This window comes from Mesocricetus auratus, unplaced genomic scaffold (assembly GCF_017639785.1).
Source record: "Mesocricetus auratus isolate SY011 unplaced genomic scaffold, BCM_Maur_2.0 Super-Scaffold_100014, whole genome shotgun sequence".
NCBI classification, from domain to species: domain Eukaryota; kingdom Metazoa; phylum Chordata; class Mammalia; order Rodentia; family Cricetidae; genus Mesocricetus; species Mesocricetus auratus.
Window position 1 is genome coordinate 10,651,452 of NW_024429197.1, and position 15,190 is coordinate 10,666,641.

The following is a 15,190-nucleotide window of genomic DNA, read 5'->3' on the forward strand; positions in this document are numbered from 1 at the left end:
GCGCCCACGTGGTCTGCAAAACCCCTAGGTATTTTTAAAGTTTTCTAGTTTGGTTTCGCAACAGTGCAACTATAAGTGATCACAGCTGTGGTCCGGACTCTAAGCTCTTGCAACTTATTGTTGCCTCCTTGAGCCTCAAATGCACAGTCTAAACCAGCAGCAGCCGGAAGTTGGACTGGATGGGCTGGAGGCGTGGTCTGGGCGGTGGGACCCGCTAGGGGCGGGGTCGTAGTCTCGCTGCTCCCCCGTCAGGGCGAGAGGGGGAAGTTCCGCCCAGCAGCCCCGCCTCCCCGAGGACTGCCCCGCCCCCTTCCCGCCCGACGACCGGGGCTGGAGGGCCGACCCCCGGTTGCAAGGCTGGCTGGAGGGCCATGCCTTTGTCGCTGCGTTCCCCTCTGTTCTTGGACCTGGTCGTGGGCGTGTTGGGTACCGTGTCTTTCCTGTTGGACTTTGCCGCCGACCTGTGGGCTATCGTCCAGTACGTGCTCGGTGGCCGTTACGTGTGGGCTGCGCTGGTATTGTCGCTGCTGGGCCTCGCCTCCACGCTGCTGCAGCTCTTCAGCTGGGTCTGGCTGACCTCCGACCCCGCCGAGCTGCACGGGTCGCTGCCCTCGCGTCGTTTCCTGGGGCTGCTGCATCTGCTGCAGCTCGGCTATCTGTACAGGTGAGTGCCCGCCCGGCCCGTCGAGGAAAGAAATATGCGAGTTTTTTTAGCCCTCAGAGCCATGTCTAGTGAGAAAGTCCCTGGTATAATATGGTCCCAAGGACTTTAAAATTTTTTTTATTATTTTAATTCTATTGTTTTTTTTCGAGACAAGGTTTCTCTGCATAGCCCTGGTTGTCCTGGAACTCGCTCCGTAGACCAGGCTGGCTTCAAACTCAGACCCGCCTGCCTCTTAAAGGCGAGCACCACCTTGTCTGGCGTATTTTTATTTTTCTCATGAATAGGACCTTGGGTGAGTCATTAACCTCTGGTCTCAGTCGACTCAGCGTTCTAGCATGGATGGCAATAGTTGCTACTGGTGTTCTGAGCTGATTAACGGCACACGTCCGTAAATTGTCCTGGTACAGTTAGCTTCATGCTTTCCCGGGCAGCAGCCCCATGCTTTCTCAGGACAGTGTCCCCTTCCCTTTCTTTGTCATTTCTGTCCTTCTCTGTGAGTATTTGCTTCCCCATCGGGGAATGAAAAAGGCAGAGATGGGTTCTGCCTGAGTCACCTGTGTCAGTCGAGTCAGCCGGAGCTGGGCACAGACTGGTTCTTGGAAAATGTGTGTGGGTTTTGTGCTTTTTCTGAACTGCACAGGACCCATGTTCAGCCGGAAGTGAGGACAGTGACAAAGCCCCTGGCACAATGCTGGCCTGGTGACTTTTTTTTTTTAAATTGTGAAAAGGTCCTTGGGTGAGATGGGAGAAAGTAAAACCAAGTGGTCAGGGTCATGTGATGAAGTCAGGGCTCCATGGTGTGGGTTGGATGCAGAATTTGTTGTGGAATTCTCATTTTGGCAAAGCTGCGTACAGCTTCCAACAGTGGGGAGGGCCTTTGAATGTTTGCATTTTTTCTGAGGGGTTGTATGAACATGAGTACAGCCCAGATGAGTGTGAAGGACAGTTGTTATTCCAGACAGGCCAGAGAGGCTGGCAGATTCCCCCAGAACTGGGGTACAGGTGAGCCACCCCATGTGGTGCTGGGAACTAAACGCTGGTCCTCTGCTAGAGCAGTGAATGCAATTAACTACTAAGCCATCTCTCAGGCCCTCATTTGCTTCTTAATTCCATTTCCCATCTCTAAAATAGGGCTTTTTGTGAGTTGTGATAAACTTGGCACCACACCTGACCAGCAAGAGTAGAAGTTGTATGTCCTCCACTTTATGGATGAAGAAATGGGTTCCGTGAGCTTAGGCGGCTTGCCTAAGTTTCCATATCGTTTAAGTAAGTGACAAGCTAGGATTGAAGCCTACCTCCATGTACTCAGTGGTAGAACTGGAGGAATTTACAGAACACTGACCTGACCCACTGGGCATCTGTGTGTTCTGCCTAGGTGCCTGCAGGGGCTACAGCAGGGGCTGTCCATGTTGCAGCAGGAGCTGCCATCTGAGAGTGACCTAGCCTATGCAGACTTCCTCTCCCTGGATATCAGCATGCTGCGGCTCTTTGAGAGTTTCTTGGAGGCGACGCCACAGCTCACACTGGTGCTGGCTATCGTGTTGCAGAGTGGCCATGCTGAATACTACCAGTGTGAGTGCTGGGCCAGTGACTGTCCCTTGGGTTCCCTTCAGTGTCAGCAGTGTCCTAGGAAGACTGAGCATGAGGTTGTGGATCTGGATTCAAAGCTAAAGCCATTTTCAAGCTTCATGCAGTTAGAAAAGTGACTCAGACTATCAGTTTGTGCTCTTCTGAACAATGGGCATAATAAGTGAACCTAACTCTCGGTGAGAAGATTAGATGTGGGGGATGCATGGAAAGCCCAAGGCCTGGTACATAATATATGGTGTGGGTATGTGCATTATATGCTTGTGTGCATTTGCAGCTGTGTATGTGTACATGCAGATGCCAGAGGTCAGTGTCAGGTGTGTTTCTCAATTGCTCTCCCATCTTTTATTTTTGAGGTAGGTTCTCTCTATGTATTCCAGGCTGGACTGGTACTTATTGTGTAGACCAGGGCGGCCTCAAATTCACAGAATCCCACTTCTTTTGCCTCCCCCGTGCTGTGCTTCTAATTATTTTGATGATGGTAAATAAAATATATAGGTTACCTGACATGTAATGGGCTTGTTAGGTAATGAACATTTTATTGAGCACTGTTTCAGCCTGCATGGCTTAGGGATTGACCTAACTGGCAACCAGACTACACAAAAGAGCTGGGATCAGGTGGGCCTTGGGCCTGATGCAGCAGTGTAGCACATTTGAAGTTTCTGTACATACTGGTTTTAGCTAAAGGCCAGCTGTTTTTTAATATCTGTACTTAAACCAGGGGTCATGCCATCCCTATGGGTCTGAGGCACTGCTGTCTTTGACATGGTCATTCATTCTCATGCCGATAACACATATCCACACAGGACCTCTCCTGCTCCCCACAGAAAACCTTCAGACACTCAAGTTTTTTCTTTATCACTGTGGTAGGGACACAGTGGTGAACAAGATACACAGAGCCTTCACCCCGCCTGTAAAACAAATAGTTACACTAGGTGTTCTGAGTGACTGGATGAGGCAGGTGGCAGAGACTCCAAGGCTCCATTAACCCTCAGAGGACCAGGCGCCCCGCCTGGGACTGGTTCTACCTCACACTGGATTGAGAGCCCAGGGCTCCCCATCCTCTTCTCCATCCCTTCAACCTCAAGCAGCTCTGTAGTCTGTAGCAGCTCCCCACGGAAGCCTCCTTGTTGTCACTCACAGTGGGGCCTGGGAGATCCCCTCACTTACGAGGAGAGAGGTGCAGAATGGCGACCTGCTCATTTTCACCACTTGCTAGATGTATGACTTTTCCTTGAGATCAGAGCCTGGTGGAGAGGGTCTGCACTGTCAGTTGAACATGAGGAAACAGGTTTTTCTCAACTTTTGATTGAGCAAACATTAGTGTGTGCCACATATTGGGCCACCTGGAGGCAGAGGCAGGCGGATCTCTGAATTCAAGGCCAGCCTTGACTACAGTGTGAGTTCCTACACAGAGAAACCCTGTCTTGAAAACAAACAAAACAGGTAATTGCTATGTTAATGGGGTGGGTGGGTTGTTACAGGAACCTCTGGCTGCAGTGGGGTCTAGAGGAGCAATCCCAAAAGTTAATTCAAGCTGGGGTTTGCAGGGTAGGCCTGGGTAGGTAAGATGTGGAGCTAGCTAGATTTGATGCCAGGCCACAGATAGGTTCTGGGTACACAGTAGGCTCTCACTAAACTTCTGTTGAATGAATGAGTTAGAAGAGTTGAGGGTAGACACGTAGTGTTGTAGAGCATGCTCATGCCACTCCATCCTTCTTGGAGTCCAGTGTAGGCAGTTCAGAGGTGGGATAGATCCCCTATCACAGAGTGGAAAGTCAGCATAATGGGCCAGGCTGTACATGCAGGAGAGGTGGGGAGGCAGGCCATTCTCGCAGTCCTGAGGACAGCTGTAGGAAGCCTGCTGCTACTCCATGAGAAAGCTTCTACTTTCTGACATGGAGAAAGGGGGGCTGGAACTGCTAATTCAGTTCTCAGACCCTGGAAATGGAAGGACCTAGAAGAAGCTTATAGCCAAGGCACAGGAGTGCCGAATTGTAAGTCTTTGTCACACACCCTCCCATCCTTGTGAATGCTACCAGGGTAGCATGTGAAAGCAGAGCACCCTCTCTTGGGTTGGAACTTAACTGGATGTTCTCCCTCTCCAACTGTCTCTTGAACAACTTGGGGCTTCCAGGGCCGACTTCCCGGTTTCTGCGAGTACTCCTGTGAGCCCTGGGGTTTGCTAGGTAGGTTGTTCTCAAGGCTGACTTGTTTCTTCTTGTTCTTGGTAGGGTTTGGCATCAGCACATCCTTCCTGGGCATTTCGTGGGCACTACTGGACTACCACCGGGCCTTGCGTACTTGTCTTCCCTCCAAGCCTCCCCTGGGCTGGAGCTCCTCTGCCATCTACTTCCTGTGGAACCTGCTGCTGTTGTGGCCCCGAATCTTTGCCGTTGCCCTGTTCTCGGCTCTCTTCCCCCACTATATAGCCCTGCATTTCCTCAGCCTGTGGTTGGTACTGTTGTTCTGGGTCTCGCTTCAAGACACAAAATTTATGCCAAACCCCAACACTGAGTGGCTGTACCGGGTGACGGTGGCAATCATCCTTTATTTCTCCTGGTTCAACGTGGCTGGGGGTCGCACCCGAGGCCGGTCCATCATCCACCTGATCTTCATCATCAGTGATAGTAGTCTGCTGGTCAGCACCTGGATGACACATAGCATCGGGCTACCCAGTGGAACCTTCTTGCCATTGTGGTTGAGTATAGGAGGAGCCTGCTTCCTCTTGGGACTGACTTTGCGTCTGATCTACTACCTCTGGCTGCACCCTCAATGCCGCTGGGAACCCAGCTGCGTAGATGGGGCCCTAAGTCTTCTTCCTAGGAAACAGCTTAAATTGCTTTATAATAGGCGAGCCACTCAGTTAGCACAGAACTTCTTCCCCAAGAACAAAGCGAGTGCCGCTCTGCCACTGGTTGGAAAGGTGGAAGGAGTTATTTGAGGCAGGGTTTGACTCAGCCAGCGAGGACAATGTAAAGAGCTTGGCCTTGGAAAGGCCAAAGGCCAATCATATACAAGCCATTTTCTCTTCCCTTCTAACCAATAGAGCTGCTGTTAGCAAAGCCTCACGTTGCCATTCTCGCCTCTCAGGTAACTGGTGGAGGTATTCTGTTTCCTGGGTTCCTTGGCCTGCTTTAGAAGGCCCTGGGATGTTTTCGAGATGTCTTCCCTACCCCCATCCACTTCAATTAACAGATGCTGAGAGCGCTTTATGTTCTTGAGCAACGTTCTAATTGTTGAACTGGCCGCCACCCTAGCTTCTTTCCCCTCCCCACTTGAAAAATCTGATCTCAAAGACCAAAGGCCAGCGATGACCCTGCCAGCCCCTCCAGTGTTGCCATGCAGCAGTCTCTACTCTGGCTGTTAGGCTACTTTTAAATCAAGTGCCTTATGGACCTGTGGCCTGGGCCATGCACTATCTATTGAGTGTTTTTCATTCTAGCTAGCATACGTACCTCCTACCTCAGTCTGTGAATGGAAGAGAACATGTGCGCACGTGTTTATCAGTATTATTAAAACCACATGAGATTCTCCAAACCAGTGTGTACCAGTAAGTACACTCCTCACCTTTCTCTTACAGACAGGTGGCGGGAACCTGGAACCCCTTAAAACTGGTACAGGCCGGGCGTTGGTGGCACATGCCTTTAATCCCAGCACTCGGGAGGCAGAGGCAGGCGGATCTCTGTGAGTTCGAGGCTGGGCTGGACCGACAGCCTCCAAAACAATACAGAGAAACCCTGTCTCATAAAACCACAAAAAAATAAAAAAAATGGTACAGACCCTTGGAATAGAGATGTGGGCTGAGTGAGGTATGACTTTGTAATGAGTATCTAAATTGTTACAGTATAATAAAAACTCAGGAGTCAGAAATTGAGGTAAAGACCTGATAAACCCAAGGACAACAGAGAGCCCACTGGCTGACCCTCTCCGCACATTTCCCCATAATTATCTCCCCAGAAATCCTCTCTTCTCTCTTCTTGTCCTCTCTAGCAGACCTCTTCAACTCTATAGCTAATCCCAGTCAGCCAGTCGCTGACTCCATCCTATGATTCAAGGTGGCTTTACTGGCACAGTAGAATGGCTATACCTACAACTCTCCTACAACATTTCTCCTTTCAGTTGGTAGAGCATGGGGCTCTTAATCCCAAGGTCATGGGTTTGAGCCCCATGTTTAGCCTTTTTCTGTCCTACCAGCTAGCTCCCCAAAAAGCAACACAGAGACTTATTATAAAAGCTTGGGCTTGTCCCACTAGCTCTTATAACTTAAATTAACCTGTTTATATTAATGTTTGCCTCATGGCTTTTTAACTGTATGTCTGACTCCCTCTGTCTTGGTGTCTCAGGTGCCTAGATTCATCTCCTATTTCCTCTTTGCTGGAAGTCCCACCTATACCTCCTGACCAGGTGCTGGACATTCAGCTCTTTATTAAACCAATCAGAGCTGTATATCTTCACACAGTGTCCAAGTATCCGACAGCATGACTTACTCTTGCTTTCCAAGATACAGTAGCTGATGAGCTAGAGTGGGTTGCTCATCTGGCAGGCAGAACTCACATGTGGGCAGACTCTAGTGCATTCTAGCAGTTCTGCTACTGGGTCTGAAGAGTAGCGTCTTTAGGACCAGGAGGTGAGTTTGAGGGGCTGGGTGGAAAGTCGAGTACTGGGAGTCCTCCATGGGTAAGAGGAAGTGACTCCTGGGATGTGGATGTTGATGGTTTTGGGAAGAGGGAGTGTTCTGCTCCGGGAAGTCTGTGATCTGGTGAAACAGGGAACAGGAAAAAGGTGCCAGAGGCAGAGGAAAAGTTCTCATTCCCAGTGCTGGGACCCACGATAGCTCTACCAGTCACTCATTGGCATGGGGGTAAAATAAAGCATGATCAAAATATGTGTCATTGCACAGTGTCAAGTGCTGAAAGAACAGAAAGAGTGTGTGTTATGGGCAAGTTACAACTTTACATAGGACTGTTAGAGAATACATCTCTGAGAAACTGAGGCACTGAAGGTGTAGGAAGAGCTACTTTAGCAGTGACTGCAGCCTGAAGCCCGAGAAGCAAGCAGAGCCTAGAGTCATGCTACGGTATGTTGGCTGAGAGGAGTCTGCAAGTGCTGTTCCTGTGGGACAGTCCCACTGGGAGAGGACTGTGGAGTGCTGTTGGCTCACAGCTAAGAAGGCTGTAGAGATGCAGGCGGGGGCCAGGGAGAGGGCGTGGGAAAAGACACAGTGCTTCTCATACTGAAACACTACATGCTGCAAAGTGTTATGGACAGAAAGGACATAGTGATTTCCAGACCTTAACTTCATAGACCAGTAAAAGGGGCCAAAGTGGTTGTTGATGTTAAAAGAGCATGAAAAACAATTCTACCATCTCATGAAAGACTGGATGTGAGTACATTAGAAGGGACCATTCTATAAACAGACACCTCTAGGGGTACACATCTGAAACCACTGTTATCCTCATTTACACAAAGGGCGATGTCTAAAGAGGGCTGGAACTGGTGTGGTGCACCTACCATTCTAGGCAAGGACATCAGGAGTTCAGACTCTTCAGTGACAGAGGACCATGTGGACTACATGAAACCCTGTGTAGATGGAAGTTTCTGTCCCACCTGGTCCTGTGGCAGTTCAGTCCCAAATAAACACACAGAGGCTTATAAACTGTTTGGCCTATTGCTCAGGCTTATTCCTAACTAGCTCTTACAACTTAAACCATAATTCTTATCTATGTTTGCCCAAGTGGGTTGGTACCTTTTCTCAGTAAGATATTTTTATCTTCCTCTGTGTCTGGCTGGTGCATCTCTGCATCTCTGCCTTTCCTATTGTCAGAATTCTCCTAGTCTGGTAGCCCATCTATAAAGTAGCCAATCAGCATTTTATTAAACCAATATGAGTGACAAATCTTTACAGTGAACAAGAACATTATTCCACATCACCTTGTCTCAAAACAAAAACACAAGATGTGTTTAGAATTTCATTTTTGGCTGAGCTTCTTTCGTTTGTATTCCAGATGAAGTTGTCAAATGTGGTTATGTGTATTAAATCTAAACAATGTGTTATACTACCTAAAACACATAACCAAATACTATATAAAACTATGTATTAGCCAGGCGTTGGTGGTGCACGCCTTTAATCCCAGCACTCGGGAGGCAGAGGCAGGCAGATCTCTGTGAGTTTGAGGCTGGGCTGGACCGATAGCCTCCGAAACAATACAGAGAAACCCTGTCTCGTAAAAACAAAACAGAAAACAATGTATTCTACCTAACACACTGATGCACACTTGGAGTTTTTGAAACAGGGCTTACAGAGAACTAACCTAGCTTGGAACACATGCAGATGAGGCTAAACTCTGATCCTCCTGACTCCACCTATCAAGTACTGGAGCTAAACACATGTCAGGGCTGGGGCCAGAGATTCAGCTCAACAGTTCAGAGCCCTCCCAGCTCCTCTAAAGTTTTGGTTCCCAGAACTCACTTTGGGGAGTTCACAACTGCCTGTAACTGGCTCCAGGGGATCCAACATTCTCCTTGACCTTTGCACATGCATGTACAGGTGTGCATGCACACACCAAAACAAACAAAAACCCACAGTGCCCCCCCATGTTACTACATTGACCTTGTTTTTAGACAGTCTATTCTGTTTGAGATGATCTTGAATACATCATCCTGCCTCAGCCTCCCAATTGTTAGGATTACAGGTGTGTACTACGATACAAAGCTCTGTGTTTTTTAAAGTTTAGAGAATTTAAAACTAGATTAGTGATGTTACCTGTATAGAAATGTCCTTGAAGATTCACATTGAGATATATGTATTTTTGGTCTATGAGAGGAGGTTCCACACATAGTTTAGGGTAGCTCAAACTCTTGATAATCTTGCCTCTGCTTCTAAGGAACACCACTCCTGACCAATAACATTTAAAAAAATTATTTCATGTGCATTTGTGTTTTGCCTGCATATATATGTGTGTGTGTGATCTGTGAAACTAGAGGTACAGGCAGTTATGACCTGCAACGTGTATTCTGGGAATTCAACCCAGGTCCTCTGAGGAGAAGCCAGTGCTCTTAACTGCTGAGCCACCTCTCTAGCCCCTGACCAAGAACTTTTAAACATGAAGAAACCTGTTATAGAAAAATAAACCACATTAGGATTTACATGTTCCAGGACTGCTAGGGCCACACAAGGGAACCGTCTTGAAAGTCAAAAAAAAAAAAAAAAAAAAAAAAAAAAGATTTGCATGTCACTGAAGGGTTAGGAGTTGGGGGGGGGGTTACTCTTGGGATTTGCAACCTGCTTGTAACTGAGCAGGGCACCAACAACAGCTAACAGTCGGCTTCAGCAACACTGTGACTCAAAAGACCACTATCCGCCGGGCGTTGGTGGCTCACGCCTTTAATCCCAGCACTCGGGAGGCAGAGGAAGGCGGATCTCTGTGAGTTCGAGGCCAGCCTGGTCTACAGAGTGAGTTCCAGGACAGCCTCCAAAAGCTACAGAGAAACCTTGTCTCGAAAAAAAACCAAAAAAAAAAAAAAAAAAAAAAAAAAAGACCACTATCCAGGGTATGAGAGGAAATTCACCTTGTGGTCTGCTATATTGGGTCTTTGGAAACAAGAAGTGCATTCAAATTTTCTTCATTGGAATAAAAGGCTAAAACGCTTCCAGGTTGTTTTCCAAGCCACTCAGACCACCGTGAAGGAGTGGAGAAAAGCTAGCTGACGTGACACAAAATCAGGCCAGATTAAAGGTGCATGTGAGCTCACTGATGTTACTGGTCTGCAGTACAGGGTAACTTCTCTTTAGTAAATTCAGCACACTAGACAGCTCAGGAAATCTCCATTTCTACACCTTAAAAAGTGCTGCATTCTAGGAATAATTTAAATATAAACAATTCCTTGTTTCCCACTGTATATCAAATGATTACTTTGTATGTATGAAATTAATGACCTAATATTGAAAGGTGACATCTTTCTGAATGAAGCCCTGATTAGGACCCTGCATGGCTCAGCAACTGGGTTAGCCCTGTTTAGAAAAGACAAATGAGAAAACTATATAGAAAATAAAAATTTTTATTTTTTTCAAGTTTATAAGATAGTTCCCATTACATATAACATTATGGTCAAGGACTCAAAGCCACAAATGCCTGCAGTCACATAAATATATCCAACCCCACTGATGCTCTTTCCTGCTAAAGAGGCATCTGAAGTCCAGAGGGAGAGTGGCGGTCCAAGAAGAAATGGTCCTTAATGGAATGGCTCCGCTCAGTGTGCTAGGAGGCAACCAGGGAGCTTTGCTTGCTAGAGCTGACTCAAGGCAGAGGGAGGACAGGTGGCCTGCGGACAGGGCTGGGACACAAGCAGGTTTTTGCCTCTGTGGTTAAGATATTTGAGCTCAGAATTCCAACTTGGCATCTACAATGAATCTTCTTGAAGACAGAGACCAAGTTAGCAGCAAGGAACAGAAGCTTACTCAAGAAGGCCTCACTGCAACCTGGGGAAAAGTATGGAGGGAGGGCCCAAGCTTGCCACTTGGGGGCTAGCCTGTACTCTCCAAGAGGATAGCACCATGCTTTGCCTGGTGCTCTTGTCAGTTGTGTGACTCCCATTCAAAGTACTGTCTACAAGTGTCACATGCTTGCAGCTGCATACCAATCAGATTCTACTTGGGAGCTGTGAAGGCTGAGTTTGTGTGAACTGCAAACTGTGCCAAGTCTGTTGGGATACTAGCTCTGACACCCAACTTGCAGAGAAGTTGTAAGTCAAAAGCCCAAATAGGCACCTGAATTCTGGGGCAGGTATCCACACTCCCGGACATCACCAGCTGTTCCAGGGCCACTAGACAGGGTGATGCTAAGGCACAGTCAGTTTTACATTCGAAAGTCACCTCATATCCCAGAACATCCCTGCAACTCCACAGACACTCCTAGAATTAGCCCACACCACGAAACGTCCAGACTAACCTTGAGAGCACTGGATCCAACAGGGGAAGGATTATCAGCTAATTACTTCAGGGTGTGTCTTTCTGGTGAAAGGACCCACTTTCTTTCAGCTCCTACTTCCAACAGCTTTTAATTTTTAAAAGAAATTGTATGAGTATTTTCTTGCATGTATATAAGTCCTTGGTGCCTGAAGAGGCCAGCAGAGGGCAAACCCTCTGGATCTATAGTTACAGATGGTTGTGAGCAGTTCTGTGGGTGCTCAAACCTTGAACCTCTGTACCAGCAGCCTGATATTAACCAATGAGCCATCTTTCTAGTACTAACAGCTATAGTGCTGCCAGCTCCTTTTCCTTCCCAAGCCTTTGTGGGAGGGAGGCAGAGTCAGTACAAAGGGCAGCAGCCTCGGATGCTCCTTTCAGTGGAGACCCCAACACACTCTCACTTCCTCTGCCAGAACAGAGGCTCCTCAGCTAGCAGCCCCGGATGCTCCTTTCAGTGGAGACCCCAACACACTCTCACTTCCTCTGCCAGAACAGAGGCTCCTCAGCTCAGAGTGTCTCCTTGCCTCTCTTGGCCAAGTCCAAATTCCTTTTATAAAGAGAACTAAATTGGGCAGGCAGGGCAAGCAGGGATTCCATGTTACATTCTAAGAATGAAGAGCCTCCCCTGAAGTGTTCGTGGTGTTAACCTGTGTGTAGAGGGCTGTGTGTCACCATGTGGAAGCCTTAAAAGCCTGAAGACCAACAGGTAGCCTTTGTCCAGGACAAGAAATTACACTGGTGATGAGGGAAGGTTTGAGGGTTGAGAGTAAAACTTACCCTGGAGTTTTCTATGTTGGGCCAGGAAGCAAAGGCTGGGTAGTGTTAGGATGATGGTGCTAAATGTAGCCTATGAAAGTCTGGCTTAGACTCCACCTCTTTGTTCCCACCCTGCACCTCAAATCAAAGCCAAATGGGTAACCAAGATGGAAGCCCAACCTTATATCCTGTCTGAGCCCCCTCCTTATTGGCTGCTCTCAGTATTGCCCAACAGTTTTAAAGACAGTGTGCTGTCCAGTAGCCTGGCATTAGGAGGAACCTTGTCTCTGTGCTGCAGCATCTCTGGGGACAGTGACTATAGCTATGGGTTGGACCTCCTGAGGACCAAGGCTGGACACATCCTCAACTCTAGGCAAGTTTACACCAATTAAGCAGGTACCCACATTGACCCTAAAGGGATAATGCCTTCAAACGAAACAAAACCCCACAAGACAGCTGGGCTTGAAGGCTGGGACTAGGCCAAGGCTACCCTCCACACCATCTAGGGGCAGGCTGCTAAGTGTTCTTGCACCTAGCTCAGGATTATATATTTTCAGGCCTGGTTTCCCACTTTTAGCATGGAATCTGAGAAATGGGGTATTTCATGGGAGACTGGGTTTTGATTCTAGCTATCTGCTCTCCCAGGCACACATTGGGTAGATATAAGTTGGGATAACTGCATGTAAATGCAGGACAAAGGAAGCAGGTATAACTCACTCTTAAGACTTTTTGACTTTGAGTGGGCAGGGGCTGGCCAGAGCTGTATGCAGAGCGGTGGATTTGAGATACAGAGAGCAGGGAGTGTGAGTCCAGCACCTAATGGCTGAGCCGGCCACAGAGCAAGCCTCTGGTGGGGACAGGTGCTGCTCGCTCTGCAGGAACTCTAGGTAGGACCTTACCACAGGAGCCAAGGATGACACTCCTAAGAAGCCAAGTCTCTTCTAATTTGGAAGCTGAGCCTCTAAACTATAAGCTAAAGGCTTAGATTTATTGTCTATGGGAAGTAGTTTCCAGGGTTGTGACTTTTGGTTACAGGGGAAGAAGGACTGGCAAGAAGACCGAGGCTTTACAAGATGGGAGATGCCACAGTCCAAAGTTAGTAAGTGGTCTCCTGAAGAGCAGAGTGCTGGGGCCACTCAAGAGTGCTACTGTCACAGAGAGGTATTTCACACATTTCCATTACTGCTGTCACGGAGACTTTACACACCGATTTCTTCATAGAAAAGGGGAGGGATGCTTCAGAGACCAGATCCTCACCTACAAAAATAACATCCCCATTCACTGGAAGAGAAGTCCTACAGCTAAGATTACAGGAGATGTTCTCCCGGGACGGGGCAGTTTCCGTCAGCATGATCAGGAGCAGCTCCCAGTCTGTCTGTGCACCAAGAGTGCAACTGTGTTCCCAGCATTGCCTTTTCTTGCTCTTCCTTTGTGAAACAAAACAGAAGTCAAGCACGGTAGCAGGAGGTCTGCTGTCCTATCCAGCCACCTCCTGCTGTACTATAGGTGGGGCTGCGCTCACTCTTAGCAAAAACTGCAGTTGGTTCTGATTGTGTTCTCGCCAGCATTCCATGGTGAGAAAGAGCACAAAAGAAGGGGAGGGGTGCTGAGACAGACAGACAGACAGACGGAGAGAAGGGTCTCAGAGGGTTCTGGCCTCTGACTCCTGTTGGAGGTAAAAAGAAGCTCACAAGGAGGGAAGGCTCCACGTTCCAGTTCTTAGAGGAAGTCAAGCTCTAAAGCCTGGTGCAGGGACACCAGGTCTCCATGGTTTGTGATCCTCCAGAAGGGCATGTTGTGCTGGAAGAGAAGGAGGAGGCTAGTTAGCCTAATTTCTGGGACCTAACTTACACCCCCTCCTCCACAGACATCTCCTTGAGGCTCTTGGTAACCATCTACTCTTATGTCAGAACTTTGTACATTACAGGACATAGAAATGTGAGTAATTTTTATGAGATTTCAATGCTACCTATGTTTTTTTTTCTTTCTTTTTTTTAAATAATTTATTTGTTTATATTTTATTTGCACTGGTGTTTTGCCTGTGTGTATGTCCATGTGAGGGTGTCAGATCTTGGGGTTACAGACAATTGTGAGCTGCCATGTGGGTGCTGGGAATTGAACCCGGGTCCTCTGGAAGAGCAATCAGTGCTCTCAATGGCTGAGCCATCTTTCCAGCCCCCTACCTAGTTTTTATAAGAGGAACCTGTCCCAGATTTTAAGGTTTTCGGGTTAAAATAAAATGGTAATAAGAAATTAGTATTTCTTTTTTTGTTTGTTTGTTTTCAGACAGGGTTTTCTCTGTATTGTTTTGGAGGCTGTCCTGGAATTCGCTCTGTAGACCAGGCTGGCCTCAGACTCACAGAGACCCCCTGCCTCTGCCTCCCGAGTGCTGGTATTAAAGGTATGTGCCACCAATGCCCGGCTAGAAATTAGTATTTTTGAATGTAGTGGTGAATAACTGTGATCCCAGCACTTGGGAGGCTGAGACAGGAGGAGTACAAGATTGAGGCTAGCCTGAGCAACACAGGAGATACTGTTAGAACTGACAGACCAGGAAGGAAGCTAGTACTAAGTTTTACTGCCTTGCAGACGGTCAGTTTCCTGTAAGCCTTCGCTCTAACAGGCTCAAATACTACCCATGTCCAAGAGGCAGGACATACAGATATTATGTCACCAGAACTGTACAAAGAAGAACATGTGCTGTTCTTCAGTCCTTCCAGCACTTACTCAGCCATGCTCTATGAAGTGGAAGATGATAAGTTTCACTGACCCTCTGTTCAAACTGGTTGCTAACTAGTTATTCAGAACGCTGAGGTTTAGAACAGTTCTGGCTTATAGTTAGTTGTCCTTGCTGGCTGCTCAACTGTGGGGTTGTTAGCAGACAGCAGAGGAAGAGGACAGCAGTGCCAGATCATGGCATTTTGTCCAATGGAAGGAAGGACCCTGACACCTTGAATGGCCCATGGGTAGGCTGTTGGGAATCAGTTCCCTCATCCTTCGGGTGCATTCATGCAAGGACTAGTTTTCTTCCAGAAAGGCTGGCAGAAAGCCCGACAGAAAGCAGGCTAAGTTGCATAAAGCACTCAGATTAAAAAAAATAATTTACTTAATTTTATTTTATGTACATCAATGTTTTGCCTGCAAGTATGTCTGTAGGAGGACATTGCATCCCCTGGAACAGGAATTACAGACATTTACGAACTGCTCTGTGG

General features: G+C 47.7%; 2 protein-coding genes across 4 annotated transcripts in view; one reads left to right on the top strand and one right to left on the bottom strand.

Moving 5' to 3' along the window:
- Positions 1–104: 104 nt before the first annotated feature.
- On the top strand, positions 105–7,139 carry Xkr8 (XK related 8). The gene is made up of 3 exons (XM_005079542.4): positions 105–664; positions 2,040–2,236; positions 4,486–7,139. The coding sequence occupies exons 1-3, from the start codon at positions 372–374 to the stop codon at positions 5,193–5,195; spliced, it is 1,200 nt and encodes a 399-aa protein (XP_005079599.1). The 5' UTR covers positions 105–371; the 3' UTR covers positions 5,196–7,139.
- A 3,157-nt stretch (positions 7,140–10,296) lies between these two features.
- The window catches only part of Eya3 (EYA transcriptional coactivator and phosphatase 3), an 83,445-nt gene continuing 78,551 nt past the window's right edge, over positions 10,297–15,190 (bottom strand). For all 3 annotated transcript variants that reach the window (XM_040756437.1, XM_040756435.1, XM_040756436.1), the window contains one exon: positions 10,297–13,778. In XM_040756437.1, coding sequence (XP_040612371.1) covers positions 13,698–13,778 — 81 coding nt within the window. In that variant the 3' untranslated portion in view covers positions 10,297–13,697. The remainder of the gene's footprint in view (positions 13,779–15,190) is intronic.

Coding starts and splice junctions, on each gene's coding strand:
- Xkr8 (XM_005079542.4), top strand. CDS start 372: ATGCCTTTGTCGCTGCGTTCCCCTCTGTTCTTGGACCTGGTCGTGGGC. Junction 665..2,039: donor CAGCTCGGCTATCTGTACAG/GTGAGTGCCCGC, acceptor TGTTCTGCCTAG/GTGCCTGCAGGGGCTACAGC. Junction 2,237..4,485: donor CCATGCTGAATACTACCAGT/GTGAGTGCTGGG, acceptor TGTTCTTGGTAG/GGTTTGGCATCAGCACATCC.